At 40.4% G+C, this 21,868-nt stretch overlaps 1 protein-coding gene across 1 annotated transcript in view; it reads right to left on the reverse strand.

The window, feature by feature from the left end:
• Positions 1–11,690: 11,690 nt before the first annotated feature.
• pard3bb (par-3 family cell polarity regulator beta b) overlaps positions 11,691–21,868 on the reverse strand; it is a 332,881-nt gene continuing 322,703 nt past the window's right edge. The window contains 2 exon segments of the mRNA XM_081368961.1: positions 11,691–13,127; positions 21,707–21,783. Of these exon segments, the coding sequence (XP_081225087.1) occupies positions 12,773–13,127; positions 21,707–21,783 (432 nt within the window). The 3' untranslated portion in view covers positions 11,691–12,772.

The following is a 21,868-nucleotide window of genomic DNA, read 5'->3' on the forward strand; positions in this document are numbered from 1 at the left end:
ACATGGTTTGGCCTTTCCGAGTCAAAGCCCATGGAGCTTACCCTGTATTTTAGTTCCAAAACCTGACTCGACGGTAAGATTTTGAACTGGTTACTGTAAGGTTAATGATGTAATGAAACCAGACTCCTTCTCCTGACACTTATGGAGGACTGTGGGCTCTGTTCGTTACATTACCAAGCTCGATCTCCTAAAGGGGTATTGGCAGGTGCCTTTGACCTCACGTGCCTCTGAGATCTCTGCCTTTGTCACCCCTGACAACTTCCTGCAATATTCTATTATGGCATTTGGGATTATTATTATTAATTTTGAGCTAAAACTTTACATACACACTCTGTGGACATCAGAGACATATTTTACATCTTGTGAAAAGGGGCACAATAGTTGCCCTTTAAAAAAACATTTTTATCAAGGTAAAATCTACATACAGTTCCCAATGAAAGTATTATTTAGTTTAAAACATGTTGAAGATTAGCGAACCAGCTGTCGATTCATTAAATGATAAGCTTTTTCCCTTACAAAAGCAGTTTATTCAGCGTAGTGAGGCCTTTTCTCCATTGATATCCATAAAAAAAGGCCTCTGGTCTCCTTCCCTGCGTACCGACAAAGCCGGAGCGTTAGCTTTAGCCATTATGCTTTTTTTTTGGCTAAAGGTTGCAGGCTTGCCTTCCTGTGGCTTTGCTCATGAAGATCTAAATTAGCTGGTTCAGTTGTGTTTGATCATGGGGTTGGAGCTGAATTTTGCAGGAAGGAAGTTCTCCAGGAGCAGGATTGGGAACCCCTGGTCTAGGAGAATCAACTGAGATGTGAAATAAATTTAATTTGAGACTGGACTTTCAGAACAGGGATTCCTATCCATCCTGTGAGCTTCAATACATCAGATTTATTTCTGAATAATCTGCAAGAACTTTCAGAAAAAAACAAGATCACAAACATGTACACTCAAGTTCGTGCAAACTTCCCTGCGAGTTGCAGCACAGCGACATATGGGCCCTCTCCAGGGATCCAGGATAAACTGTGCTGCAACGCATCCAACTCAGACCTGCTAACTGAAACATGCACGTTAACAGCAGGAGAGACGGGTGGCGTAAGTATGAAAGAGAGCGAGCCAGAGAGAAAAGAACGCCAGTGAGTCTAAGCGCCGCAGTGCTAGGTGTCATGTTGTTTACATTCGCTCGGACACGGTTCTGCGTGTTCTCACCACTTATCTCTCTGAGTCAACAACAAGATGGAGCAGTCCCACATCGCACAGTGTTTCACTTCAACTGTCTAATTGTTTAAAACGGCCATTTTCCTTCTCCAAACGTGTATTAATCTCTTTGAAAGGGGTTTTTGAGAGATGAGCTCTAAAATATACTCAGCTAAATGGACTAGACCTGTTGAATGCCCATTACAACCAAATTCCACCAGTGCTGTTATGAAACCGAGTGACACTAATTTCTGAAATATTTGTGTCTGCAACCTATTTTTAGCTTTATTTCACTGGCATGGACTGCAAATGGATATCAGAATACAATAACGATCTGTCTGTTTGGTTTTGCAGAAAAGAATGCGTTTCAATATGCCAGGATATAAACATTTTTCAGATTTTGAGCCAGTTGAGCATTTATGTAAGCAGGAACGAATTATACTTTGCTGCACAAACACTCTGTCTTTGTGTTCTCTGCTAGTCCGACACTTCAGACACACTGAAATTGCATTCAAACTCCCAACTATTTTGTATTCCTGTTTTCCACACCATGTTCCAACATGAGCTCACCACACTATTTGCGAAGAGGACCGGAGAAGGCCAATATTCCTGGCCCTCTCAGCCACCAATCGGGCCAGAGAGATCTGACCCACAATGCTGTGTAGGAGGTTGCCATAGCAACTGTTTATAACAAGATGGCAATTGCCGTCAATGATATTTCTAAGGACACCCTGCTAGAAAGCCCCCAAACCCAGCTCAGGAAGTGCATCTGTACGCATTTTACCCCAGAGAGGATTTGAATTTACACCCTGTTAACAAGCAGGATAAGACTCTCCAACAGAGCGGATTAATGCGGAGAGTGCGTGAGAACGACAGAGCCTTGCGCCGTCTGGCTCCCGCACGGAAACTCGTCAACACCATCCGTTACCACAACGACTCCATCTCCTGTTCTCTCTGCGGTTTGAACTGAGCCAAACCAGTGGAAGGAATTTACCCTTTTATTTTGCCTATTTTTTATTTAAATATGTATTTATTCCGTTATCATGAGGCACCACAAAACAACACATGTTGGTAATCTAGGCTGTAAATTATGTGGTGGAAAATCCCTTTTCTGCATTTTCTCACCCAAATAGCTGTGTGAAGAACGTAAGCGATCTTCCAGTGGCGTAAATTGCGAGTTCTCTGAGGGTTGCTCAAGAGCTCTGTATCTGTGAGGAGCAGATCTAAATGGCTTTGCCTTTTCAAATCACTCCGCTTGGACACTTCAGTGGTTTTGGATTAGACTTCAACTTCCCTAATGCAAAACCATTTAAATACTAGCACATGTCGACGCAGACTATTTACACCGTCACTGGCAGCTGAAGAAATTCCAAGCGTTTTTTTTTTTTTTTTTAATGAAATTTACTCTCTGGAAATGAATGCCTTTTTGACAGTAATTGTGAGATTCAAGTACAGGAGTACGCAGACAGAATGCTCCCTAGACAGCAGTAACTGGGTGCAAAAACAAAGCAATTAGCTGTAGGCTCCAGTTGGCGAAGCGTTGCTCTAGTTGCACCGTGACGTGAGTGATGCAGAATGGAGCAGAGAAGAGTGCTGTGATCATGGCAGTAATGTGCTTTTTGACACCATCCATTTGCTTGTATAGCTCAAAATACCAAAGCCATATATTTATTAACTTATAATATATGCATTTAAACATTTATTTTGTTTAACTTGCTATGATACACAGAAAATAAAATTGGTGTAGAAGAATTTTATTTACACATAATTAGCTAGTACATTTTAGCTAGTACATTAGCTAGTACATTTTTCACGGCAAATAACACATTGGGCCCTATTTTAACGATCTAAGCGCATGGTCTAAAGCGCAGGGCGCAAGTGCACTTAGGGCGTGTCTGAATCCGTGAAAAATGGTTGGCTCGCGCATTCCCTTTAAGAGCCAGTTGCGCTCGCGCTGTGGCGGGTTGCTACTTACATGACAGAATCTGCAAGCGGAAAGACGCCTGTGCGAGGTTAAAATGCGTGAACAGACCATCTACGGGACAAGCCGGATTCCACCATATCTTTGTGTACACAATATTAATCTTTTACATTGTAATCCTTTTATTTTTAATATTTAGCATGTTTGTGTGCTGCTGTATGTGCGTCCCTGTGTATTTAATAAGCGAGAGTGTGGACCAGCTTCTGGCGCACATTACTAACACGTTTTTTTTTTTACAAAAACAATATTGCGCCACTGACTTTAGACCAGGTTTTTGTTGGTCAATGGCGCAGTCTATTTCTGTTGCCTCACAATAGCAACGCGCCAACAATGCGCCCGAACACACCTCATTTTCAGACCAGCACGCCCATGGGTGCAAATGCATTTGCTATTTAAACAACGTGGCGCAGGACGTGAAAATGATAACTGTGTCGGGCTGAAACTAGTAAAAGACACTTGCGTCGCGCTTAGCGCTGCATTGCGCTGGATGTATGATAGGGCCCATTGAATTAAACAGTAGAAAGTATAAAATCTGAAATAGCATTTTTTTTGTAAAACTTACTTCAAAAAAACTGTTTTATTTACAACTTTAAACTATATATTTTTTACATTGTAGTGAAGTAAGTAAGGGTTAATGCCCGACGTGGTGTCCATTGTCAGGTATTAATTGCCTCCGCCGAAGTCCATTAATACCTGACAATGGACACCTCGAAGGGCAATAACCCGCTTATACCATGGTCACTTGCCAAATAACACATTTTTTAAAACATTAGTTTATATTTTAATTAGTTTTACAATCGAAATCTAAAGTTTTTACAAACAATAACTTGGTTTCCCTGGTTACGCCTGACGGTTTATTTACTAGGTGTCCTCTATCACTTTTTAATGGACACCCTGCAGCCAATCAGAATCGAGTATTCACCCAGACCATGGTATAAGCTAGTGTTAACTGCTAACATTGTGCAACAAATGAAAGAGTGCTAATATAAAGAAAACCCGGAAATGCTTTGATTTTAGAGAGAAAGATATAGCTATAACACAACAAGCCTTAGATCAGGTATTACAAACTGGACTCTACAGGGGACTGAATCTTACAGAAAATTATACACTGTAAATCTAAACCAAAGGCTATCGCCAAAGATGGTCTTATCATTACAGCATTTTTTTTTTTTTTGGAGTAAATTCTAAAAATAGATCAAACCAAAACACAGTTTAAAAGCACACATGTTGAAGATTAGCTGACTGGCTGTCGATTCATTAAATGATAAGCTGTTTTCTCACAAAAGCGGTTTATTCAGTTTAGTGAAGCCTCTATTGACATCCATTTAAAAAAAAAAAAAAAACAGCCTCATGGTCTCCTTCCTGTTATTAATTGGTTGTAATAAGCACACGACGAAGCCGAATGAAAGGGAACAGGCTATATTGATAAACTCGGAGAATGACACAACCACACTACTTTAAACGAGGACGAACAGAGGAGAAGGGAGAAATCAGGGTATTTATGCACAATACAAACAAAGGGAACTAATGAGATGATTAACAGACAACAGGTGGACATAATGACTAATCAGACAAACTAGGTCAAACGATGGGGGAAAACATGACAGAACCAAAAACACAATGAAACAGAAACTAAGTAAAAGGTCTCCTCTAAGGGGCTGTTTACAAGACACCGTTTTCAACCAAAAACGTAAAGCTTTTTATGCGTTTTGGCCGTTCATTTACACAACAATGACGTTTAGGGTGCCTAAAAATGCAAAGTTTTGAAAATGGGTTTCAAAATGCAAGTTTTTGAAAACGGTCTCTCTTTTAAACAACAAAAACACTAATCTCTGAAGATGATGACGTCATGCACGTGTATGACGTTTACACGACAAAGATATGCTTAAAACTGTGAAGTGTTTTCCCTTGAATTTTCCTTGTACAGTCGACACCATTGTCAAAACGATCCGCAAAAACGACTAAAAGCCCTGTATTCTGCCGCCAGGCCATTAGATGGCATTAGATGGTGAACGGGCCTTTGGTCCCTGCTGATTCAACTCAACTTAACTTTATTTATAAAGTTTCAAAACCATAAAAAGGGCCAAAGTGCTGTACATAAAATAGCATAAAACTGTAGCAATAATTAAAGACATAAAATAACATCATACACCACAACAACAATCAAATCGTCCGTCATGAGATTGGTAGGGGTTTAACAACTCTTTTGTATGCCTTGGAGCCTGATCATGCAGTGCTTTAAAACAAACAATAACACCTTATATTGGATTCTATATTTTACAGAGAGCAAATGAAGAGATACCATTACAGGTTTTATATATGTTCCCTTTTCCTGGTATTAATTAGAAGTCTTTTGCACATACATTTTGCACGTACTCTGAAGGCATGCAACCAAGGATTCACTTATGCCTAAATATAAGGCATTACAATAGTCCAATTGTGTAGAAAAAAAAGCATGCAAAATAGTCTCCAAATCTTTGGTTGAAAGAAAATGATGTGATTTGGCCAAAACATCCGTTTCTCCAGTGACAATTCTTGAGCCAACGCAGTGAAGATTTCCAATAGGGAACTACATCAAACTGGTAATCAAATTAATTAAATTAATTGGCTGAGGTTATACTGACTGTTTCCAGCACATTGCATCCTTAATTAATTGAGGAAGCCATCACTTCAACTTCTAAAAATGTACAAGGGAGATTGTGGGCTTATCTTAGTCATTTTGCGAAGAGCAAAGAACAGGAACACCTCTCAAAACACAAAAACAGGAAAAAGGAGGGATTACCATTCTTAACAATCAAGGAAAGAGAGTGATTGAGTGAATGAATCAGCCGAGAACAAACTAGATGAGATCAGACTTGATTTCTGAATACAGGTCAATTTGTTCCTGTTTCTTTGCATTTTGAGTGAATGAGGCAACTTGCTTCTGTGACTCTTTTGCAATCAGCTCGCAAATTCCCTCACAAATAACATCAGCCTTGATGAAAGTGCGAGACGTGATGAAAGCTTGCTCGGTTTAGATGCTGAAAGTCATGCACTCCAAAATAAGATGCCACATTCATAGTCATACCACTATTTCTTCTTCTGCGTTAAAGACCATTTCAAATTACTGTCTACTCACTCACTGTCTAACTCAGCTTGTTGTTGGTCAAATACTGTGTCTTAGGTTTTACTCAACGCCGGCCATGACCCTCGGGACTCTTTGGGCGAACCTGTATCATAAGACCCTTGGCAGCTAGCCTGACCACAGGAAGTAAAAAGCACAACAGCCTTCAGCTACTCTAGGAATGTGGGCCAACCTCAAGAGACAAAGGGAATATTGTATTCCTGAAAGGCCTAATAGAGAGGGAAATGAAACTATGCCAGAAATCTCGCTCTCTTTCCCAAGCTCTAATTCGTTCTTGCTCTCTGGCCATTCCCCTGCACCCTGCACAATATGTCTAGGTCAAGAGTGGGTAGTACGGCAGGGAACCTCAGCCAGAAGGGAAACAGCTGCTCCGGTGTTTGCAAGCACCATTAGACTGATGCGAGGACAGGAAATGGAATTTATACCGGCCAGATGCAACTGTGCTTTAATAAGGCTGAGCCAGGCATCTTAATACTCTGCCTATGACCTTCATGGAGAATACATTTTCAGGGCTGTGGTATCAGTGATACTGTCGTCAGCACTGGTTTACACTCTCCTGCATTGGCTTGCTATCGGGCCAGCGGCGTGACCGTGTGTTCTCCGTATCTCCAGGAATTCCAGAGGAAATGAAGGAGAAATGCGCATCTAGAAAGAAAAACAATGGTTGATGTTTAGACAAAACAAGTCCCACAATTTTGTCTTCCATTCTTTTTGAAAATAAGGCTTGATATTCAATTGGAATATTCCCAATACAAATGTGTGATTTCTTTAGATTTTCTCTTTATTTTATCAAAATGATGACATTATCACTGACTACCTGTCATCAGACCATAACATAATATATTATATATATAATTTAGCCTACATGTATTACTTTTTTATTTTTATCTTAAAGAAACATTGCTATGTCCCGGCACAAGGAAAAATACATTTATTTATGAATGACATTTTGTCAACACCATGAGATATTTGTAAAATAATAATAATCAGGAAATATTTAAGTCAATCTTTATCTTGAAAATCCTTTCAACATTTCACCTTTTCATGAGTTCAACAACATCACACAGTCTGACACCAAAATAGCTCCTGCATACAATAGATGTGTGATATTCAAAATACGGTTATTTTGTCAAATCCATATGCCATTAACACCATACAATTTTCTAGCTAACTGTGGTGACAATTCAATATGGGGCTGAAAATCAGACTCTGAGCTTCTCAATTGGTCTCAATTCATTCGTTCACTGAAATTAATAGATTTATAAATATTTTACTTTATTTTTGTATCCGAGACCGTGATAAGCACAAAAACACCTGTTAATGAGGAAATGGAAGAAGCGGGAGGTTGCACCCAAAGATAAGTGAAATAATTCCTTATGCAAATAATCTGTTATTTTGTCAGGCTGTTTTGTTGCTGTACTCAATAATCCGTGTCAAGTCAATGTGACTTGGGCTTTTGAAAGCGTTTGTATTTACTGGAATCTCACAAAAGACAAATGTAAGGTTTTGAGCACCAGTAACTACAATACAAAAGCACCGCTGGCGACACTGAACATTTCAGCTCAGAGCCGTGGAAAAGTTAAAATGAGGGTTTTTATGCTGCCGTTAAGCTGTAAAGCTCGAACAGAGGGACGAGAGGAAACAACTCCAGACTGTCTGTCACAACTGTCATAAATCAGATTCCCAGCATGCATTCACACACAGACAAAAAGAAGAAAACATTCAGACGCTTGCTTCCAATATAAAGTACATTTCCACAGGCACATTGTAACAGTTCTCAACAAAATTTCCACTGTCTCAGAAGATAAAATCTTCAAACCAAAGAACTGCTTGGGTTGCAAATACTTCAAACCAGAGACTTTCTGATATTGAATTAGAAGGAGAGACAGATTGTGAGAGGGAGGAAGACAGACGAACAGAACTTGATAAAAACAAAGCTTCAGTCTAACGTCTCTAACATTACGCATGAGCCTAATCACCTTTTTTTGCTTTATCAAATTAAATTAGTATCAAATTAATGACTCGTGTTAAAGAAATGATCCGTAAGCCTCTGAACGTGTGGCACGAATGACAGCACAATAATTTGATCGCAGTGTGTCAGAGTCATTCAGCATATCTACAGTATGGGAGACGCTGCTTCATCACCAAAACAAGCACCTCGGACTCTCTCTCTTTCTCTCCTGTCAGCCGTGACAGCGCGTGCAGCCACGCTAAATGGAAATGTATAATTACGGCGGACTCAAATGCTAATTAAAACTTTGCCTAATAATAATTTTCATAATTACACATCCCAAATGGATTCTGGGAGAGACCAACGTCTAGGCAATTATGGCGGCGTGGCGTAGGCCTACTTTCTGCCTTAGAGATAAATGAGCCATCAACACACAAGAACAACGAAAACTCATCGCAAACTACAGACAAACCTTGAACGAATGATATGGGAAATTATTTTCCCATTAAAAAGTTGACAGGGACATAAAAACAGGAATTATAAATATAATATCATTAGCTTGTAAATCATCAACTGTAGCAAAGAAAGCACACAAATTAGTCAGAGCGAAATACGGTGTGACACAACACAATCAATCACAATGCACAACGCTCTCTGTTTGCACTCTTTCTCGCGCTTGTATCCACTGCAGCTAAAAGTATTAAACCAAATTTTCATAAACTCCATGTCCGTGTTGCTTTTCAGGACGGCATATTTGTCTTTTTATGGGTTTCCTTGTGGAACCTTTTTTTTTGTCATTTGATATCCAAACTGAAACTTGCACAATAAGTTTCTTCTAGTCCATGCATGTCCTCATCGGGAGGGAACAAACCTGAGCTTAAGAGGCGACGTAGCACTGTAGCAGAAATTGATGCATTTTCGTCTTTAAGGCAGGGTAGGTGATTTATCCAGATAATATATATATATTTTTTTGTTATGCTGGTTGAAAGTCTCTTCACATATGTCCTGATAGCAATCACTAAGGTAAGTGGTCTAAATGTATCTTCTGTGGAAGGTGTTATCTGACCATAAAATGTTCAATCAATAATGTGTCAACATACGTAGCCTATTTCCATTCCTCCGCACACCCTGCTCGTTCAGACAACACACACCATGCACGAGTTAATGCTGCCTTCACGTGCTATCGAGATGATTACTTGTGATCATGAGAGCATTGCATTCAAACTGTGACGTGAGAGGGCATTCATGTCCAATTTTTTAACTAGGAAACTAGAATTTACGATGATTCCGATAGCATATGAAGGCAGCATAACGTACAGTATGGCATTTTTCGCCACTAGGGGTCGCTAACCTATTTACAATAACAAAGGCGTAGATTGATGACGCAACATTTGCTAAGAATTATGGATCTTGTCGTCAACGTCAAGCCGACCGATCTAATAATGTTTATGGATGAGTAAATACATTGATGTTTTTATCATGACTGTGATATGAAGCAGGTCGGGATTGCTAAGAGACAGCTATCAGCTCCACACGCGACGCGAGTCCCGCGGATATAAAAGGAATAAGGACATTTCATTCTACCGAACAACACGCAGAATTACAACTCAGTTTATTAGACAAATTAAACTTGTGAGGTAACGCAGCGCTGTTTCACTTGGTCTAACATTACACTAGCACACTAAACTGCATTTGAATGTGTTGACATGTATGTGTTAGTCTGTCTGTATGAGACTAGCAGTAAGCTAGACCAACATTAGAATAACATACAGATCATATTATAACATTTTATCATTGTTGAACTATAAAACATTGATTAGTTTTATGTAAATGTGCTCACCTGTTTAATAAAGTACATGTAGGAGCGATCGAAGTCTCGGACGTGGAGCTCTCGTTTATATACTGTCTATGGGAGCTCTAGAAAACACCGCGCTGATATTGATTCTCGTTTTAGTTCTCCTTTTTTATCCAAAGTCTGCTTGCCATGGTCCATAATGTTTGAACGAAACAACAACAGCGTGCAAATAGACATTGCGAACTACAAAGTTGTCCGCGTCAGTTGCTTTGGTTACTATCAGACGGCTCTGGTTCATAGCTCTGGTTGCCATGGCAGCACGAGCGGAAACCAGGGACAACGCGCATATGACGGCATTGGCGGCGACAAAACGGAAATAAAGAAATGGGACGTTTCTCAAATTAAATTACAAATTTCTCCTGGTTTGAAAGTTGTTGGAAACAGTCGGGATAATGTAAGTACACAACTAAAAAAAAATATATAAAATAGATAGTGATTTTTGCTATTTTTAAAGCAAAAAAGTTACATATTGTACCTTTAAGGCTAACTATAAAGATAATGATCAAGTTATAGATCTGATTGGGTTAAGAAATGATCAGGGTCCAAGGTTGTTGTGTTAATTGTCATTTTTGTGTATAAACATGTATATCTTTGTATACCATACTTTATTATTATTGCTGCATTAGGGATTCCAATATAGCTGCAGAGCGGAGGGACATCTTTCTTTCTTTTAACTGCCGTAATGTTGTAAAAAAGTAATTTGATAAATCTTTTTATGTTCTACAAGTCTGAACAACTTGAGGACGAGAAGACAATGACAATGTTTATTTAATTTTATTGCATATTTTTGCCAAAGCATTTTAGACAATGTTTTTAACCAACAACTTATAAAGAATACAAATCATTTTTCAGTTGTATATTTGCACTTGGCTCTGAAATCTTAAGGTGAATGTGTCCATAACCAATAGTGAGAGTTTTAAAAGTCAAGGTGTCCAATTTTTTCTTTAAATACTTTCATCTTTCCATTTTAATGCAATACTAAGTCGTGTATGTTGATTTTCTCGACAATTGAACATACTGTAGTGCTTTCAGTATGCTTGCTTGTTTCATTGACCTTGAGTTGACAATTTATTGCTCAGCCAATGGCGTGAATTTGGGATGGAAAAGGGATTGTGGTTGTGAAACCTGCTTAAAAACATTTATGTTTTGTAATGTCATTTAATGCCGCTAGTGGTCTGATATGACTTTATTCAGCAAATGCCGATACACACACAAATGTCTCTTTCTCTCATTCTCATTCCTCTTCTGCACAGAGCTCTAATTAATCCCGAGCAGATAATGTGGTGTGCAGCCTTTGCAATTATCACACAAAACTCTTCATTCTCCAATAGCCTGAATTTCATCTCAAATTTAAAAATTGGACCGTAATCACAGATGCATATCACCTCTTCATCTTAATTGATAATTACTGCTGTGTTAATTTGCAGCCACCTATTATCACACATGCAGGTATAGTTTTTATCAGGGGGCTGGGAGATAAAATTGAATCATACTGGAGGACTATTCGTCTAGTTCAGTGATTCTTCTCCTCAGATATGCAGCTAGAGGTAAGTTTAAAAGTTTTAAAATGACAACTATGGCGACTAATTGTTTCAAATGCATATTTATTGAAAATGTGTTATATAAACGACAACATTTTGTACATAGTATTAATGTATAAAGTGATACTAGGTGCACAGATCATTCTGTTTTGTAAAAAGTTACATAGAAGGTTCACATGATTATCGCATTCAATAATACTTTTATTTATTATGTTGCCTGAACTCTGAATGCAGAGAGTTTTTTTTTTTGTACCAAAATACATGTGAAATCATTAAACATGAAATACTATCAAAAAAGTAAAGATTCTTAAAAGAAACCTCATTTTTGTGGGATAAAAAGGCAGGCAGCCCATTCATAGGTGTGGATTCAGGTGGGAACACTGAAAGCCCAGGAAGACGTGTGGTTCTCATCCTTCCTCTGTGTCAGAGGTTCTTTTGACTCTCCTTTCCTTTTCCTGAAAAACAACCTCTTTTTCTTCATCTTCCTCTGTTTATATGACTTCACATTCAGGACAATTATCACGAGTGCTACGATGTACTGTGGTATTTTTCACATAATATTCCAGACTTACTAAAATAGTATGAAATAGAATGAAATAGTTGTACTTTCTGTTATGCATGATCAAATCTGTGTAAAAAAGTTAATATTCTAAGCTGCAGTTCATAGTGACACGTCGTTTTGCATCTCATACAGTGGCTTAATATCCTTCCGTAATAGAAAACTAAATTCAAATAGAGTATATGGAGTGCTCTAAAATAACGCCCTTTCATCCTTAAACGTGCAAGCAGACAAACATTAGTATAGTATAAATATACCACAGTTTCAAATTACCATTGTAAAGATTGTACAATAATGTGCCAGTAAGAAATGGTGCTGGAATGTGTTTATAACTGGATCTAGCCGATCATTTAAAGGCCAACATTTAGCCGACAAACACAAAAACATATGGAGGGACCGTCTGAGTGGGACTGAGCTACATGTGAATCAATGCTAATATGTAGCTTTGGCTATTAAGACAGATATTACCCAGCAAAATTGTTAGTAAAAAACACGTAAACACCTGTCCAAAATGGTGGGTGCACTGGTGCTTACTCTAGAAACATCGTACACAAGGTAAAAAACAAATGGTGAGGTTAAACAGCTGCCGTCATTGGACTCTTCTGTCTCGGGTCTGAGTGTCGTGCCTCTCCGTACGCGTATCGCTCTGGGCTGCTGTTGCGGTAGCCCCCGCGGTTCATGGTCTCGAAACGAGGGCCTCGGAGGGGTATGGTGGGAGAAGGGGGCACATCCTGCCGGAGGGGGCCTCTCTGCTGCGGAGGAGGGTGATAGAACCCTGAGTCGTTCTGCCGAGGGTCCACCGGGTGAGGGTAGTTATCTCTGGGAAGGTAGCTGGGGTGGTAGCCTGACTGTTGGTTTGGGTAGTGCGAGGGGTCCCTGTGTCCGGCCCACGGCTGCACTGGATACTCAATAGGTTCGACTGGTGCTCTTCTGCAAGACAGGAAAGTTAAAGGAAATAAAGTTAGGATCTGGAAGGAGATGGTCAGTGTAAGCATGACTTTCCATGATGAACATGATTTAAGCTGTTTCAAGCTCTTCAGGAGTCTGGATCATTGACCACATAACGAACACTGTTTGCATTAAGCAAGTGAGTGATCGTTACCTATGAAGGAACCTATGAAGAATGCTTCGATGAGTTTCTCTTTTAGTTAGAATGCTACCTTAAAAAGTAGCTACCTATCAGTGATGAGGCCAGAAATCTTTAAATGAGTGGACTTAGGTCAAACAGGGTGGACCTTAATGCCTACTCTTTACATCATTTTACAATACATGGGGATAAAAATAATTAGACAATTAAGATTAGATAAACGTGATTTATTGTTAGCCAAAATTTTCATGAAAACAACAAAATCCAACAAAAAAAAAAACAAAAAAGGAAAATAATCATAGGCAGAGTGTGTGTAAGGCTGAGTCTTCCCCTGGACGACTTGAGTTGCTCACTCAAAACACTACCTGCTACTGCTTCTGATCACTTTTAGAGGGAAAGCTGCTGGTCTAGGATATTTTTTTCCCCCCTAATAATAGCATATTGGTAATTTGGCAAATGATCCAGTGCGTATCTGTGTTTGCGCTCTGGAAAGCATCAAAGGTTTCTATTTACAACGCGCTTTTGCGTGTTGAGCAATGTAGCCAATCACTAGGAGCTTAAAGAGTTGGATCTGCACGTTGTACGCTAAAATGCTGCAGGGATAAGGTGCCTGAGGTTGAACAGATAATACAGTAACCCCTAATCCGACCAGTGGCATTTTGTGGAGAGTGAGAAGAGACGGAGGGAGGGAGAGAGTGAGTGAGTCCCAGTATCGTGATCCTGTGTTACATGTGCTGAGGCAAGCGTGACATACCAAGGACCTGCAACATAAACATTTTAACACGTCTCAAGCACATACAAAGTCTGGGACAGGGACTGACATGCGGTCAGGGTCCCTGGAGACAGTAGACAGTCGGTCATCTCTGGTTTCCTCACACTGGCTGATTAGGGTATATTCTCCGCTGTAAGGCGAGACACTGCGCCATAATTCAGCAAGGGGTCACCTTTCATAGCACAATTCACATTTTTCCGGCTCTTGCGCTGCTGTGCCCTGAACACAGAGTTCCAGAGGCTTTAGCGGGCAGTTACATTACTCCTCGGCTGAAAAACAGCCAGATTGAGGCCGATGAGAACGAGAACGAAGACAAAATCAGGCAGAGGGCAGTACGACCGCCCGCTCCCGCTTGACTGCCGAATCAGCTGTCTTCCTTCCACACTCTCTTTGATGATTATAAAGTTTAAAAGAGTTATTTGTAACATTATAAATGTCTTTCCTGTCACTTTTAATCCACTTATAATCTAACTGACCCCATTTTGAATGGTAGTGTATATATTTTAGTTTTATATATGGTAACATATACAGTAGGTATATGTAACGATCAGTACGATCGTCTGGTTTTGCTGTAGTGCCGAATCAGCTGTCTTCCTTCCCCTCCTTCCAATTCTCGTCATACCTCAGGCTAGTATCAATGACAGCCTCGGCATGCCAGATGTCTTAAGGAGCCTGGATCGTTGTGTTCTACTTTCCAGACCATCCCCATTAACTTATTTACGTGTACGACATGTCTGTGAACAAGCTTCCCGTCTGACGGCTCTCTGCAGTATCAATTAGCTACTTTTAGTGCAAGACGGCCTGTGTATGTGTTTCACACGTATTGCATTACTCCCACTGAATGTGGAAAACATCAGTCTGAATGCCCTTGACGGAAAGCGCACTCTTTCGCTGTGGTCTGGCTTCCCACTAAGGGAGGGTTTCCTGAAGACCTGGAGGGCAAGAAAACAGGCATTCCAAAAATCATCAGCATCCTCTTAATCTCTCCAAAGCTGTGACCACCCATCCAGCAGGACAACTGGGCGTCTGGATGCACGCACTCCCTCCTGACCCTCTCAGTCAAACATTCGCATATCATTGGCTGTGACGTCACAGCCTAAACAGTCTCAGATAAGCAGTGTGTATGTGTGTGTTTGCAAATTGGAGGCCAGTGAAGGCCAAAATCATCATTACTGCTGGAGATTATCAGCTTTACCGCATGCGGTGGCTGCCTCCACCTGGTTCTGCCAGCTCACCTCAAGTCCAGAACATTAACAATTAATCTTTCATGTTCTCAAACCTATAGTCCTCCAACAAGCTAATACAAAACACATAGCCCACAGTTTTGATGAGGCTATAGGGACGGAAGGACACAAGAGGCCTAGTGGGGTGAAAAATGTTCCACTGTGAATACGAGCAACAGCTGGGGAAACCAGTGGCACCGTCCATTTCACTTTCTATGAGAAGGGTACAAAATAGTTGTCCCAACTTTTGAGACATAATATGTGACCCTGGATCACAAAACCAGTCACATGGGTAAATTTTTTGAAATTGAGATTTATGCATCATTTGAAAGCTGAATAAATAAGCTTTCCATTGACGTGTGGTTTGTTATGATAGGACAATATGTGGCAGAGATACAACATACAAAAATGAAAACATTGAGAAAATCTCCTTTAAAGTTGTCCATTTATGTTCGCGATTGTGCTGCATTCACTCACAAACATACATGTTTTATATATTTACGGTAGGAAATTAACTAAAAATCTTCATGGAACATGATCGTTACTTAATATCCTAATGATTTTTGGCATAAAAGGAAAATCGATCATTTTGACCCATACAATGTATTGTTGGCTATTGCCACAATTATACCCGTGCGACATGTGACTGGTTTTGTGATCCAGGGTCACATATTTTAAAGCAATTTTCTTCCTAAAAATTAACATTAAATACAGTAACAACATTAAACATCTATAATAAAATAAAAATATATAAAATAAAATAAACAAGGTTTGTGTTAAAAATGTGGGACATTTCTGGTAAAATTCCAATTAGTTAATATTCTCTAGAATATGGGCCCCATCATACAGTACACCCGGCGTTTTTTTGCTAGTTTCATCCCGACACAGTTATCATTTTCACGCCCTCCACCATGTTGTTTAAAACTAGGGCACCAAAGTGTACCATATTCCTTTAACGTGCCTACAGTATTATACTGCCCCCCTTCTTTAATTCTGACCCCTCATGCCTCACCTTTAAAAAAAAGATAAAGCTGGGAAAACAGGAAGAGGCATCAAGTTATTTGGAAAAAGCATGTAGTCTGAGGATCAGTAAACAAGTTAGGAAGTTAAGAAACATTAAACCCATTATTTTCGAAGTATCTCATGGCAGTAAATTTAGTATTCAGTCCGTGAAATCCTGATTTTTTCGTACTAAATGTGCTACAGTGGTATGTGGCCCACTGGGACACATTTCCCTCCTGGTTTAAAGACTCTGTGCAATAACTTTTGGAGCTTGGTTGGGAATTATAAGACATTCTTGATGTGCAGTTATTTAAATGGTTTTGCGGGCTCAACAGCTGGGAGCAGCTGTTTTGAGCAACATGGACCTTAGTCAGGGTAGACGGCATATTTAATGACTTGAATGAAAATGAAGCTGTGAGGGACAGTAAAACATACATAATTAACTGAATAATATATATACATTTTTTATCTATTTATTTAAAAATCTGCATCGGGAGAAGTTGTCTCCTTGGGAAGAGTACTGGACACATTACGGTAAGGTCTCAAAATGAGTAGATAACCACTTTGTATTTTGTCTTGTACTGTATTTTATTTCATGGTCAAAATGTGCCTGTAGAAACATGTAACCCTGTTTTTATTGTAATGTTGTACTCCTGTCACCTATCAAACTTCCAAAAAAGTAAAAAAACAACAACCCTGCATCGGCATCAACCCCGAATAAGCTCCAAAAAAAAAAAAAAAAAAAAAAAAAAAAAAGCTACCACATACAGTACCTCAAACATTTTGAGCTTTACAAAACCATTCAGAATGATTACGGCATGATTCTCTTTTGATAGCCACATGGATATAAACAGTGCAGACTAAATTAGTCCCCTGGGAAACTCCTGCAACGTAAATAGCTAAAAAACAAAATGATCCTCTTTTACCGAATGAACAATGAAAGGTATATTAAAAATCTGCCGCTAGTTCTCCATCATGCAGTGAGCAGAAGCAGGCAAAATTATATTCTGGGACTGTTTTACCATTACTTTCAAATGGTGATGACAGCCATAAGCCAGCGTGTTATACACGGAGACATCTTCACTGTCTCAGGCTCTTCATATCAGCCAAATTCCAAAGCGAGTAAGAGACTGCTGTCTTCATCTGGGCTTCCTAACCACATTAAGCACTTATGAAACTTGAGGTAACAAAGTTTCCCTCCTAAAATGAGATTTCATTACCAACTGAATGACTCTTTAATGACAGAGAAGCCAAAACAAAAGAGCAATATAGGTAAAGTGAGAAATAATGAATGATAAACAGTTCCGTCGTCCATCACCAAAGAGAAAAGAGGAAAATAAACAGAAGGTGCCAGCTGCTCGCTCCTCAAACCTTCATCCCGGAACATCAACTCCAGTGTCTGATTGGTGAATGTTGTCTAGTGAACGTCTGTTATCTCGTTTTTTGGCGTTTTCACTGAGGACTGTCATGTTCTGCTGCCTGTAAAGCTCCTCGCTTGAGGAGTTTGTAGCTGACAATCATTTTTTGACACATGTAAACATTCAAACCAGAGTATCCTAGCTATCCTGCCGTAAAATAAGAGCCATGTTATGGAGATTACATCAGAGCTCCTATAGTGCACCTGGCTGCAGAAGTAACACCGTGGACCATCTGAAGGTCATGCTGTTTATTCAGCTGCCCTCGGGAATCACGCACCTTACCCTCGCACACACAGACACATACACAAACACGCGGCCTTACTGACCCCTGGCCGTCATATAACACCGGGTTGGCTCCCACGGAGAGGACAAGTCCTGGAAGGATTATTTGGTTAGAATTCTAGCCTTACATTAGGAGTGGAGAAACCGAACACAACATTCAGCTCTCATAACAAACTTGGTTAACAAGATAGGTGTCTATCCATCAGAAATGTTATTGTATGGCCTAGAATGTAATTATACAAATTAGGAATGATATTAAGCTTAAAAACTGATTATTTTACCACATCTAATTGAATTTCAACCTTAAATCGACTGCTTTAATATCTGCAGTAACTGAAGATTTGCATCACAGATGGCTTTGACAAAAGGGAAGTGAAAATGAGCAACTCTTTTACTCTTACTCTTTTACAACACTCAGCCTTGAGAGTGTGAAATGAATAGGCGTCTGTGTGTATGTGGGAGAACTGTATGAAAGGTGTATGACGGGTCTTACATGTCTTCAAAGATGAGTCAGGCGGTTAAGTGGTCTCATTCTCGAGAAGTCTGAAATAGATCCGTGGATTTTGCAGATCCTGCATCTCAGGCTGAGAATGCCCAAGCATGAATAATACCTCCCTGAAACCGTGCCAAATGCCCAGCTATTCCAAAACCTCAAAGCAAATTCTGAGCGCTGAATGAGTAATGATTGAGCGCATTTGCCGTAGCAAGTGAAACCATCAAAAAATATCCGCCAGCTTAATTTAATCATTAGCCTAATATTCTCCATCTGCTACCTGCCCAGTGTGGTAATGGACGCCGGGGTTGAACGGTGCTAAATGAGGTTCGCTCTGTTGAAGTCACGCTTTGCGTGCTTGTCCTGCTATTGGACGGGACACGGTCTGGGCAGAAGCTTGCAGTTTGCAGCTTATCGGACACCTATGTGCTCACCTGCGGGAGACTCCGAACAGCAATCAGCCATCATGTCTTTTTGATGCCAACGACAATTTACAAACCTGACGCGCCTCGCAGGAGGATGAAAATTTCATGAATTTCAGAAGGAGACTAGAGAAGGAAAGAAAAGGCAGGGGGAAAAAGTGAGAAATCGGACGATAGGTTGAGGAGGTCCAGCCTAGCACAGATGGTGGGTGTTGGTTGCCAGGGCAACATTGAACAGGCAGAACAATGAAAATATGGCATTATTTTCAGAGCTCTCATCAAATGTAACCTTCTTCCCTCATCATGAGCTCTTTTCTGGCATTTGCAGCATTGAAACTGACAGCTCGCTGCCTAATATAAAAGAAACGAGAACGATTTACTGTCATTTGTACAAACTGCTTTTGAGTCTTTTAAGCTTTCCTAAGGTTTGACAACAACCAAATTTGCACTCATTTAGACCGCAAATACACTAAGGGCCCTATCTTACACATTCGCGCCATGCGCGATGCAAGTGTTTTTTGCTAGTTTCAGCCCGACGCAGTTATCATTTTCACGCCCTGCCCTACGTTGTTTAAATAGCAAATGCATTTGTGCCCATTTGTGCACCCATGGGCGTGCTGGTCTGAAAACGAGGTGTGTTTTGGCGCATTGTTGGCGCTTTGTTATTTTGTGGCAACAGAAATAGACTGCGCCATTGACCAACTGAAACCTGGTCTAAAGTCAATGGCACAAGATTTTTTTATTTTATTTAAAGAGCGCGTTAGTAATGTGCGCCTATAGGCGGGTCCACAACGCGCGTACACTCTGCTTATTAAACACACAGGGATGCACGTACAGCAGCACAAAAACATGCCAAATATTAAAAATAAAAGGATTACAATGTAAAAGATTATTATTGTGTACATAAAGATATGGTGGAATCCGGCTTGTCCCATAGATGGTTTGCTTGCACACTTTTACCTCGCGCACGAGCAGTTCCGTTTGCGCTCTGGAGACATGTTCGGTCTTTCCACTATCAAATTCCGTCATGTAAATAGCGAATCTGCCATGGCGCGAGCGCAACTGGCATTTAAAGGGAATGGGAGATGAGACTCTGATTGGTTTAACGCACGTAAATCCCAAAACACACCCATTACTCATTAAGAGAATAGGGACAACCCTTTTAGACCATGTGCCTGGCGCGCCGACCATTTTTCCTGTCGTTAAACTGGCAAAAGTGGATTTGGACACGCCCTAAGTGAACTTGTGCCCTGCGCTTTAGACCATGCACTAAGATCGTTAAAATAGGGCCCTAAGAGGTCTTCTAACACAGAACGTTCTTGATGAGGCAGAATAAACAATTAGACCATTGTGACCGATCTAAAGAGCTCTGGGAAGGCCACCATCAGAAAAGCCAAAGAGTGTGGGACTAGGGGCAGATTTAGCGGGGTGTTTCTTCATTTTTTAAGAAAGGAATTGGTTTGTCTTAAAGTGAAAGATAGGATGAGGAAGAATGACTGATTGTGATTGATTTGTTCACTAAAGAACAGCTCCAAAAATGTATCTCTTGACCTGAGTTCATCGAGATGGGCCACCATCTGTGCATTCATCACCCAATTATCACTAAAACGGTCCAATGAAAGCCCTAACACAATGAAACACAACTTTGACTTGCCCAGTTAATCCAATAATCTGGAGGCAGGTGGTGAATGGACCTTCTGATTGGCTGATCTCGAGCTGAGCACAATGGGTAATTAGTGGGTGTATCAATGTACTAATGGTTATAATTAGACACACACGGAGGAGCTGCACGCTCTCGTGACCAGGCCAACCTTCAGCTGACTGCAAAAACCAGTGACCTCGGCGTGGGCCGGACACAGAGTTCAGGATGGTGTAATAATGAAAGCGAGGGTCTGCCACAGGCGTTTTCGGCCCAGGTTTGGCCCCTTTTTTGCGTCAGCACAAAAAACACATAGTACCCTAATGGATCTAGAGACTAACAGAGGTGAGGAGCGTTATTTAGAAAGGAAATGGCTTTGAAAGTAGACCCCGGGGTGGTTGATACTAAAATCTGTTGCGATAAGCCATTTTGGAGGAGTGAAATCTTAGTTCACCCATGTAATGATGCTGCAGGGAAAATGATAAATACTTTATAAGTGTTTTAGCATTTAATTTCAATTCAATGAGTGCAATTAAAGTGCCTCGCCAACACTTTTAAAAGTTCATTACTTGCAAGTTTTAGATTTCTTAATGTGTCTCATTTGTTATCAGTTATCCGTTTATAGTCTCCTACAATCATGTGATGACAGATCCACACTTACATGTGCCAAACTCATAAACCGTGACCCTCACACTAACACCAGCGCTGTTTAAACAGACCAGAGAGGGCAAACAGGCTGTGGACTTTACGAGCCAACATTCACGCCTGTGCGCTTGCCTGTTTGTTTGCGCTGGCCGTCGTGGTCGGTCGGGCTCAGCAAACACGGAAAGATGTGATTGAGACCGATAGAAACAACGGAGGAGAATAGAAAGAGGCAGCCGTAACTTTAGACGGCTCCTGAAATGTGCTCTGTGATCAGGTTACAGTGCTGCGACCGCATGGCCGTCTCCCCAGAGAGGATCAGGTGAATTCCCAGGATAGGAGGGCCTCAGAAGGCAGACACTCCAGATTTAATTATACGCATTAAAGAGGATTATTCAGCTCTGCATGAGAGAGACAGATGACTACCTGCTCTCCCCCCTCTCTTCCTTCTCGCCTTCTACTTTTCTAGCTTTCCATCTCTCCCCGATTTGTCACGAAGGATGCAGGATTAATGACTTGATGTTCTTACCTGGGCAGGGAAGCGTACTGTCGCTCGGCATCCTCATATCGTGGTGTCAGTCTGGGGTCAGGGTTTCTTACTGGCATCTGGTAAAGGCCAAGAAGAGAACAGAGTGAAAAAGAGACGAGGATGTTTACATGACACATCATATTATATTAGACTGCAATACAA

This window comes from Scardinius erythrophthalmus, assembly GCF_964197995.2.
Source record: "Scardinius erythrophthalmus genome assembly, chromosome: 6".
In the NCBI taxonomy this organism is placed as follows: Eukaryota; Metazoa; Chordata; class Actinopteri; order Cypriniformes; family Leuciscidae; genus Scardinius; species Scardinius erythrophthalmus.